General features: G+C 50.8%; 1 protein-coding gene across 1 annotated transcript in view; it reads right to left on the bottom strand.

Annotated features, from left to right (window-relative positions):
- Positions 1–4,672: 4,672 nt before the first annotated feature.
- LOC135369201 (uncharacterized) overlaps positions 4,673–11,149 on the bottom strand; it is a 37,920-nt gene continuing 31,443 nt past the window's right edge. The window contains exon 10 of the mRNA XM_064602833.1: positions 4,673–4,797. Within this exon, the coding sequence (XP_064458903.1) occupies positions 4,685–4,797 (113 nt within the window). The 3' untranslated portion in view covers positions 4,673–4,684. The remainder of the gene's footprint in view (positions 4,798–11,149) is intronic.

The raw sequence follows: 11,149 nt of genomic DNA, 5'->3' as shown, positions 1-11,149 counted from the left end.
CCTGGTGAACCGGGTGGACGCCATTCCCCCGCAGCGACCACGTTCCCCTCGGCGCCCGTTTTGCCGTCGCTGCTCGCCATCCCGTCAACGGTCTCCTTCGCCCTCTCAGCACCTGCTGGTATCATCGAAAATTCGGCGATGCCGCAAGGAACTGCCAGGCCCCTTGCTCGTGGCCGGGAAACGCTCCCCCCAACCATTAACGGCTGGCATGGCTGGGGGCGACAACAGCCGGCTCTTCCGGATCACGGACCGCGTGTCCGGCTGTCGCTTCCTGGTGGATACCGGGGCTGACGTGAGCGTCGTTCCACCAACCCCCGCAGAAAAACGACACCGACAACCAGACTTGGCTTTGCAGGCCGTCAACAAGTCCACCATCTCAACTTACGGTCAACGCTCCGTCACCCTTGACCTCGGCCTGCGCAGAGTATTTCGTTGGGTTTTTACCATCGCCGACCTCCCCTTCGCAATCCTTGGCGCCGACTTCCTCCACCATTTCGACCTTCTTGTGGATATTAGACGCCAGCGCCTCGTCGACAACACTACTTCTTTGCACGTTTATGGAGCTCCAGCGCATATAGCCGCCATTAGTCCCACCATACGGCTACCGTTGCCCACTGCTTTCGCCGACATTGTCACGGAGTTCCCCGCTGTCCTGCGCCAATCGCACGCCTCTTGCCCACCTCGCCACAGCGTCACTCACCACATCGTGACACGGGGCCCCCCTGTCTTCGCTCGCCCCAGACGGCTGGCTCCGGAGCGCCTCGTCATTGCCAAGAGGGAATTTGAGCACATGCTCGAACTGGGGATCATTCGGCCTTCCTCCAGCCCGTGGTCTTCCGCTCTCCACATGGTGCCCAAAGCAACACCTGGTGACTGGCGCCCATGTGGGGACTACCGTGCACTCAACATCGTCACGGTACCGGACAGATACCCCCTTCCCCATATTCAGGACTTCACCGCGAATCTTGACGGAGCGACCATCTTCTCCAAGATAGACCTCATCAAAGCCTATCACCAAATTCCCGTCCATCCCCCTGACATCCCGAAGACTGCTATAACCACCCCTTTTGGCCTCTTTGAATACGTGCGGATGCCCTTTGGCCTGCGTAATGCTGCGCAGACATTCCAACGATTCATCAACGAAGTGCTCCGCGGCCTGGACTTCGCATTCGCATACATGGATGACATCCTCGTCGCAAGTCCATCTCCGGAGGCTCATCGCGCCCATCTGCGCGCCCTGTTCTCGCGCCTGGAGGACTACGGAGTCTCCATCAATGCCGCGAAGTGCGAGTTTGGCGTTACCACCCTTACCTTCCTGGGACACACCATCACCCCGCAAGGCATCCGGCCACTCGCATCCAAGGTCCAGGCAATCCGAGACTTCCCTGCCCCCACTTCTCGCAAAGGACTTCGTTCATTCCTCGGCCTCGTGACTTTCTACCGACGTTTTGTGCCTCGCTGTGCTGCCTTGCTCCAGCCTCTCTACGCAGCTCTCGGCGCTGACCATCCGAAAGAGGCCCGTGCTGCCACTCTGGAGTGGACACCGGCAGCAGAACGCGCGTTCGAAGAGGTCAAGCAGGCCCTGGCAGATGCTGTGCTGCTCCACCATCCTCGTCCTGACGCCGAGACAGCGTTGTTCGTCGACGCCGCCACTGCTGCTGTCGGCGCAGTCTTGCAGCAGCGTCAGGATGGCCACTGGAAACCTCTCGGTTTCTTTTCCCAACGCCTCTCGCCAGCCGAAACACCTACAGCACCTTCGGGCGTGAGCTCCTCGCCGCCTACCTGGCATGCAGACACTACCGCCATTTTCTCGAGGGCCGCCCGTTTGTGCTGTACACCGACCACAAGCCTCTCATGTTCGCCCTGCGATCGGCCTCCCTCAACCACTCGCCTCGTGAAACCCGCCACATGTGCTACCTCTTGGAGTTCACGACCGCTGTGCGACACGTCGCAGGCGAAGACAATGCCGCTGCCGACGCACTCTCGCGGCCGGACGTCAATGCTCTCCATCCGCCCCCCGCGGTCGATTTGGACGGCATCGCCCAGGCGCAACAGGCTGATCAAGAGCTCGCCGCCCTTCGTTCATCCCCCGCCTCATCCACCACTTTTCGGGAGATCTCGCTCCCCGCTTCGACGGCAAGTCTATGGTGCGACACCTCTACTGGTACCCCGCGCCCTTTCGTTCCCCTGGCCTTCCGCCGGCATGTTTTCAACGCCCTCCACTCGCTGTCCCACCCTGGCGTGCGCGGCACGCAAAAGATCGTCGCAGAGCGCTACATATGGCCTCGCATGAATGCCGATGTCCGTGACTGGGCGCGGGCCTGCATGGCCTGCCAGCGGTCCAAAATCTACCGCCACACCATCTCGCCTCCATCGCGGTTCCTTCCGCCAGATGCACGTTTCGACCAGGTCCACATCGACTTGGTCGGCCCGCTTCCTCTGGCCAAAGGCTACCGCTACCTGCTCTCGTGCATCGACCGCTTTACCCGCTGGCCGGAGGTAACGCCGATTCCTGACATCACGGCAGAGACGGTGGCCCACGCATTCCTCTTCTCCTGGGTTTCCCGATTCGGCGTCCCGTCCACTGTAACCACAGACAGAGGACGCCAGTTTGAATCGGCCCTCTTCCGTCACCTGTGCAGCGCCCTCGGAACCCATCACATCCGAACCACGGCCTACCATCCGGCTGCCAACGGCCTGGTCGAGCGCCTTCATCGGCAGCTCAAGGCGTCCCTCCGCGCCACTGACCACGGCGACACAACCTGGCCCGAGCGTCTACCCTTCGTCCTGCTTGGCCTTCGCGCCGCGATCCGCCAGGATGACTGCAGCGCGGCCCACATGGTCTACGGCTGCCCGCTCCGCCTTCCCGGAGCATTCTTCACCCCATCGGCCCCGCTCGTGCACGACCCTTCCTCCTACATCGACCGTCTCCGCCAGCTCTTCCGGGACCTCAAGCCCACGCCTACCCGCTCCGGTCCCGCAACACGCGTGTTCGTGAGCCCCGACCTTAATCAAGCCACCCACGTCTTCGTCCGCCGGGACTCTGTGCGCTCCAGCTTGCAGCCTCCCTATGACGGCCCCTACAGGGTCATCTCGTGAGCCGCGAAGTTTTTCCGCCTCGATCTTCCACGGGGACCTGACACTGTGGCCATCGACAGGCTTAAGCCCGCATTCCTGGAGTCTGCACCTCTGGTATCGCCCGACCCGCCCTCCCTACGTCCGTGCTCAGCTCCTGTCTCCAGCATTCCTCCCCCTCCACGTCGAGTGCATTGGGCGCCGCAGCTCGCACACTACGAGCCGCCCGCCGCCTCGGGTCCGGCTCCTGCACTCCTTGGCCTCGGCGCCCGACCTTTCCGCCAACCTCGGCCCTCCTCGCCAGCCTTGTCATCCGCCACGGGGGGGAGCCCTGTAGCAGCAGCGTCATAATCATCACCAGCACCGCCATCGGTTACGCGCAGCACTGCGCGTGACCCGAGCTTTCGTTTTCGGTTCATCGCCATTAACCGTCATTAAACCCATCAACCTCAGTAGAGCCTGGTCGCCTCATTTCTCGCTCTACACCACCACCCAGCCTACAGCCCAGACTTGGCACCGAGTGACTACTTCCTGTTTTCAAACTTGAAGAGGGATCTCAGAGGACGGAGATTTCAAAACGATAGTGTGGTGCAAGAGGCAGTTTTCCAGCATTTTGCGGACAAAACTTCGGACTATTTTTTCAAGGGTATAAGAATGCTGGTTGAAAGGTACAAAAGTGCATCGAAGTTAAGGGTGACTATGTCGAAAAGTGATACACTTGTTTCGTCTCTATGAGTATTAAAAGTTGGTCGGGCTGGAAACTTATGGAACCACCCTCGTAACTGACACAAGAGAACACTAAACTGATAATGGCAATGGATAGGGCGTGCCCCCCCCCCCATCCTTTTCCTTCTCTTTACACTCCCCCGCCGCAGATGATGCATAGAAGTAAGATGGTGCGTAGAAGTCTCCGTCGACGAAGCTCCTTCATGTGTTCCCGGGATACTGTCAGGATTGGACGGTTTCGCTGTCACGTTGCTGCTGTAGTCTACGAAGAGACGATGTAGCTGCTCCTTTAAGGTGGACATGTCTCTGGGGAAATTGTAGAGAATCATCTCGCATTTCATCGACATCCGTTCGTCCTGTTCTGGAGGAATGTTTTCAGAATGGGACCGTGCTGTCGCAATTCTGAAGTGTTCACTTGGTTGAGGAACCCGTCGACCCCAGCTTCCTTCTCAAGCCTTCTAAGGTGACTGTAGCCTTTCAGGAATAAGTCTAGGACATTTAGGAGAAACTTGGTCACAGCATTGGCATCCCAGTACTGGACATTCCTGCTTATGTGCATGTCGTCTTTATGGAGTGACGCAATCAGGCTGTCCCCCTACTGGAAAATCTCACAAAAACTCTCACACACAAGTCTTATAGAATCATAAAAGAAATTCTATGGGGTTACTGCCCACATTCTCATAAATCTTCTTATAGAATTCCTTACAGGGATCCTTCAATGGGATCTCACAGGCCTAGGATCTCATAGATTTCTTACAGCTTATTTCTTACAACATTTCAAGTATTCTGACATGGCATCTCACAGCATTTTCGTTAAAATGCTGTAGGAAAATATAAATGAAATTCTGCATGCAGTAAAAAAATGACAGAATGGACTAGATGCTTATTCTTTATTCATATCATTCAGGAAGCTTCTCATATGAAAAACGAAACTGCCAAGCCTTTTGGACATCGAAACATCTGAGGGCCTTGTGTTGACATATCGTTGGTATGCATCTGAAAAACAAGGGAGGACAGTAATAAGCCAAATGTTTTATGTTGAGTCACTCCACATTGGTCACAATCAAGTTGTGGTCCTCCAACTGTAACATGTGAGGTAACGTTAACACAGCCACTTACACGTGGGCACAAAAGGAGGAGACAACACAGGTGCTTACTTGCAACTGACAAGTTTAGTATCACACAATGTTTGAAAACAAATCACAACACATGTACAGCATGGGCAAAAAGTTCACGAAACTGCACCACCATATTTCTTCACTGGAGTGATCCTCGGGTCATTCCATCCCAAACATCCCAGAGGTGATGCTTGACCCTCGTCCATTTTGTTATAAAAATTCATGCGAATTCACTACTTGGAGAAAACCACAAAACAAAGGTTTTAACTGCCACCACAAGATAGTTGACTCAAGTGTCCGTTTAAAGTTACTGAGTTTCTACCACCCCACAGTATACGCATGTTGTCGCCAAAATTATGGAGATACTGGAGCAATCTTCATGCTGCGGTAAAATGCTTTCGTCTACGTATCTGAGGGGCTTAAATATTCTGGCTAATTCCATATGCACCCTAATGGCAATGCAAAAAATGCTTCGAGAACCAACACATTTTTTTCTCGGCTACACTGCTCGAAGTAAAGAGGCAAAGCTACTTTTAACGTTGAGATACGAACGGGTACTGCAAGCCAAAAGTCTTGTCGAGAGGCTAAACAAAGTAATAGGGGAAAAAAATATATAAATATGCGTCTCTGGTAAAATTGCAGCACCTTTAACCGTAAATAACAAAAATAGTGTAGCGCAGAAGGAGGTACACTCAAAGGTGAAAGGAAGTACCATGTCCAAAGAATACAACGAGCAAGTTAAAAAAAGTTTTTTTTATGGCAGATAACAGAATTTTTGGAGTTCGGGGCCCCACGCAGACAGCACGCACAGCTGTCACAATGCTGTCCTCGGCAGCTCATTGAAGGTGCAGCAGGTGCGAACCTTCTGACCTGATTGGCTTGACTTAGTGACCTGATTTCACTTATACCATTCTGTGACTTGGCACATTGATGGTTCTTTTCCGTAATTCTTGTGTATATTCACCGGAAGATCACTTGTGTTGCGATGGTACGATACCATTCAGTTCCCCAAGGATCCACCTACTGCACTGAATGCGGAGTAAACGTGCAAAAGCAAACAACGCGAGGAAGGTACCCACACTACGGTAGTTGATCATTCCTCCACAGAGCACAGTTAGATCCTTGAGCAAATAGTACACTGTGATCGCATCAGAGGACTGGCACAACGTCTGGCAGCAAAAGCAAGCTTGCAACAGTCCTTCAATGAGTAGATTCTACGGGTGGGCCAACTTGAGTCTCAAATGTTATATTGCTGCATTTTTGCCAGAGCCACATATTTGAATATTTCTTTTTCTCCTATCGTGTTGATTAGCCTCTCAACAAGACTTTTTCTGGTTTGTAGTACACATTAGTACCTCCAGATTAAAAGTAGTTTTGTCACTCTACTTCTAGCAATGTAGCCAAGGAAAAATGTAAAACTTTGTATCTCAAGGCATTTATTGCACCGGCTGCAGGATATACAGGGTGTTTCACCTAAGGTGATAAAACATTCTAACTGGCTGCGTACTCGCCGGAGGATTGTCGCATTTTCGGCAATTACCTTCTGGAAAATTTTGCCACCATTGAGGAAGACTTTGGACATTTTTTAGTTGCGGGAAATTTTTTTTTTTTTCAATTGAGCTTTGAAAATTGCCAAGTGAACATCACTTTTTTTTTACAGAAACATGAAGTCCTCGACGGATAACCACGGACCCAACCAAAGCTACGCACAGTATCGCGACAGAATTAGTCTAAAAAATTAGTAAAAATTCGGCTTTAGCCCCGCCTGCTCCGTTGTCGCACAGAAAAGTGCAAGGTACTTGCGGGGAGTGGAGGAAGTGTTCCCACCTCCTGTTTTATCTTTCTTTTCCCTGGTTTGACCTTGATGCTGGCGACAACAGATTTGTCAAAAAGAAAACAAAACAACCGTCTTATCACAAAGAAGCAAAGACAGATGAAAGCGGGAACACTCTCCCGTCTAGACGCAGGTTTCGCGCGCGCTTCTCTGTGAAAATCAAGAAGGCGGGGCTAAAGCGTAATTTTAACTAATTTTTAGACTATTTCCATCGCGATACTGTGCATAGTTTTGGTCGGGTCTGCGGTTTATCCGTGGAGGACTTCATATTTCTGTAAAAAAAAATAAAGTGAGGTTCGCTTGGCAATTTTCAAAGTTCAATTGAAAAAATAAATTTCCCACAATTAAAAATTGTTTAAAGCCTTCCTCAATGGTGGCAAAAGTTTCCAGAAGGTAATTGCTGAAAGTCCGACAATCCTCCGGCGAGTACGTAGCCGGTTATAATTTTTTATCATCTTAGCTGAAACACCCTGTATATGGCGAGTAGCCCGAATATTAGCGACCCTACAAACACTTCTTCCGTAGCATGTTACGAAAAGAGACCCTCACAATTATGGCACCGCCATGTGTGGACTGCAGGGGTAGTCAGAGGCTAACCCTGTACAGTAGAACCTCGGTAATTCGAGCTCGCTTAATTCGAAATCCCGCTTAATTCGAAGGTTTTCCGTGGTCCCGTGTTCACATGTTCAAATTTGACCCCATAATTCGAAGCACTAAAGCGCCGCGTCCCGCTTAATTCGAAGGTTTCCCGCGGAAATATCCACCATTCATGAGCTTCGGGTGACACGTGCCCGCCGACGTCCCTCTCCTGTTAACCTTCTTCCATGCATTTTCCTCCTCGCTCTCGGTGTCCCCAACCCGTCGTCACAGTCATGCCGTCATCGGCGCAGTTTCGGTTGCGCCATTTTCATTGTCTGCGTTCGCAACGCCGGTTGTAGAAAGACATGGGCAAGTACAAGACGCCAACTGTGAAGGAAAAAGTGGCGGTCACCGAGGCCACAAAATCAGCTATGTGCTCGAAGTCTCGGCTGGCAGAGCAGTTCGGCATACTGCCTGTGTGATACCAGCAAACGGGAATAACGAGGAAGACAACGCGGATGAGGTGGAACGCGTATAGCAGCAGGAACAGACAACACTGCAAGTCCCTGTGGGTGTCGTGGACTCTGATGAGCTCGTCGACTTTTTCGAAGATTACGCGAGAATTGAAGAAGGTGAACAGACGTGCGCATCGTCCATGCAAAACGACTACCGCGGTGCCTCGAAGTGATGATAGCGGAGACGACGAGCTGAACTACCACGGGTGCTCTCGCTTTCGGAGACGTTTGGAGCTGTTACCTGTTACTGTCACTGTCGTGCGGAAGCCAGCGGTGCGTGCATGGCATGATAGACTTAGTGGCCACTTTGGAACGAGCGGTGACGGCCGACAGTACAGTAACTACTGCAAGCGACAGAGATGATCGATTTTTTGTGTAATGAACTGCATTTTGCTCAGTCACTTGTTGAATTTGCTTAATTCGAATACCCGCTTAATTCGAAATTTTTTCGCAGTCCGGGCGGCTTCGAATTAACGAGGTTCTACTGTACTAATGAAACAAGGAAACGGGTGCAGGGCAGCTGGTATAGATCCATGAAGAAGACCGAGAGAGGCGGACACAGAAGAGGTGTGTCGTCTTCTGTGTCTCGGTCTGTCTGTCTCTTGGTCTTCTTCATAGCTAACCCTGTAACTTTACATGGACACTTAGGGGCAACAATTTTGCGATGGCAGATAAAACCTTTGTTTTAGTCGCCCTTACCTCACCTTAGGTTTCATAACAAAATCGATAAAGATTGAACGGGTGGACCCAATGAACCCAATGGAAAGATGTGACACCCCAGTGTTCTCTTACCTTTTGTCCCTCCAGTACCTTCATGAAAGAACACTTTGAACTTTATGAGTAGAACAAATGAACCAGTATGATACCGGTTCAAGTTACAGGATTTGTACGAGACTAGTGTTTCCTAAAGCATGCAATAGTAAACTTTGTCAGTAGTAGTAAGCAAGCAGTAGTAAGTAAGCAGTAGTAACCAGTAGTAGTCAGTAAAGTAGTAAGTAGGGGTGTGCGAGTACTAAATTCTAGACTGCGAATAGTTTTCGAATATTTAAAATTCACTGCGAATAGTTTTCGAATATCTAAAGTTCACTGCGAATCGCAGTACGAATAGTTGGAATCAGGATTTCGAATACTTTCAAGTAATAAGAACTAACACGTCACACATTTCTTATTTATTTTCTTCCCACAAATGTACATTTTGGAGACTCTCAAACACACTGAAATAGTTGAACCTTCACTTGGTTTTAAATTCAGGCAGTCTTGGCACACTGAGGTACACTTAACACAACACTTCTTAGTCCAGTCTAAGCACACTGGAATACTGTGTTCAGTTGTTGTTCAACAGTTCACGGGTTGTCGTGCAGAAATGTCAGCCGCCTGACATGCTCAGGAAGTAAGGCAGCTCTGCATGGTGTAGCAACATTTCCTGCTGAGAATGCCTGCTGAGAATGCCCGTTCACTGGAAGCTGACGTTGCTGGAATGGCGAGGTACCGTATTTATTCGATTCTAAGGCGAGGTTTTTTTCGCAAAATTGGAGTCCAAAAGCCACCCCCCGGCTTACATTCGTGACCGGAGCCTTCCGTTACGCGCCATCATGCAACCGCAGGCACCCTCGCCTCCCCTGTCCTCTCCCCTTTCGCCCACGTGACCGTGGGCGCGCATGGCGCAGCGTCTGGCATCTTCCTGTAAAGTTTCGTTTCGTCGTCGCGATATTGCGGCCATCGGCACTCGGCAGTTCAGTGGTTCTAGTTGCGACTGATTTCCACCGTGATTCGCAAAACGATTACCGATGGCAACCCATTGTGTGCACTACGATGCGGCTTTCAAGAGGAAGGTTATCCTTGACGCTGAAGCCTTAGGCAACTGTGCAGCGGGAAGAAAGCATAACGTTCCGGAGAACAATGTGCTCGCGGGTACCGCCGACGTCCGAAAGTTGCGTCCATACATCGCGTTTAAACGCAAGACAATTCCAGCGAATGAACCGTTTCCGAAGGGTGTCATCGTGCGATGTCAAGAGAAGGGGTGGATAACAGAAAAACTCGTGTGAACAAAGAAAACACGGACTACTCGCACGCCGATGACTTGTCAGTGTTCTGTATGCAATAAATGTTGTTCTAGTCTTCCTTACGGGTGAGTCTAAATTTTTCCCTAATTTTAATAGCTAAAGTGCACCCCCGCCTTAGAATCGTGACCGCCTTAGAATCGAACAAATACGGTACTTGCGTGCTAGCCTGGCTACAGCTGGATATTTATGCTGCCCCATCTCTCTCCACCATTTGCACGGGTCAGCATTCCTACTGATTGTCTTGTCGTCAATGTAAGCCCTGATTTCCTTGAATGGGTTGTTTCCCTGGTCCTGTGTCTCAGCCATGGTATCAAATGCTGCCCACAAAGATGATGATGCTACAGCACCTCCTCCTTGCTCATTCTCATAATATTCTCCAGCATCTGCATAGTTTAATTGTTCCTGAGCAACGGTTTTCAACCACTCTTCCCGAGCACTGTCATTTCTAAATATGACCGTCTTGTACCGTGGGTCGCAGAACATTGCCATGCAGGCATTTTTATCCATGTTATAATCAGTGAACCTAGTTCTCAAACTCTTTTCAACATTGGCACTGAAGGTTTTTCCCTCGGCCGTCATATCCTGATCACAGACGCATTTCAGGGACTCAAATATGCAGTAGAGAGAGGGTACTTGGCATGAAAGCGTGGGGTATTTCTCACCTTCAGCCTCGACTGTGGCCTCAGCTAGAGGTTTCAGGACTTTCACATAGTCAGAAGCAATGCGCCACTCTGTCCCAGTTAAGCAGTCAACCAGGCTCTCGTGCTTTGCCATATCCAGCGTGATCGGTTCCCGTAGCTCCAGAAGTCTGCGTAGCATAGCATACTTGCTATTCCATCTTGTATCGATGTCCTGAATAGGGTGAAGTGGGGTATTCCAAGCTGCCTTTTGATAGCTGTCAAGCCTCTCTTGGGCTTGTGAACTGTGTTTGTAATGACCCACGATGGCCCTCGCTTTCTTCAAGAGAGGGCTAAGCTCAGGAGTGAGGACCTCCTTCGCACTTCCAATGGCAAGTTGTAAGGAATGAGCATAGCAGGCCTTTTCCGCCCACGGCAGATCTCGAGCTGCAGCCCTAAAGTTCCGGGCGTTATCGGTTATGATGTAGATTGGAAATTTATCCAGTGGTACGTTCCAGTCTTTCACCATGTTGCGGAGAACCGATGATATTTGCGTCGCGGTATGCCTTCCCGAAAAACTACGCGTGTCCAAGTTGTACCTCTTCACTTGAAAGCTATGATC

The sequence above is a fragment of the Ornithodoros turicata genome, chromosome 9 (genome assembly GCF_037126465.1).
Source record: "Ornithodoros turicata isolate Travis chromosome 9, ASM3712646v1, whole genome shotgun sequence".
Classification (NCBI taxonomy): domain Eukaryota; kingdom Metazoa; phylum Arthropoda; class Arachnida; order Ixodida; family Argasidae; genus Ornithodoros; species Ornithodoros turicata.
Note: the sequence above shows the minus strand (reverse complement) of the source record. Positions and strands in the feature narration are given on the sequence as shown.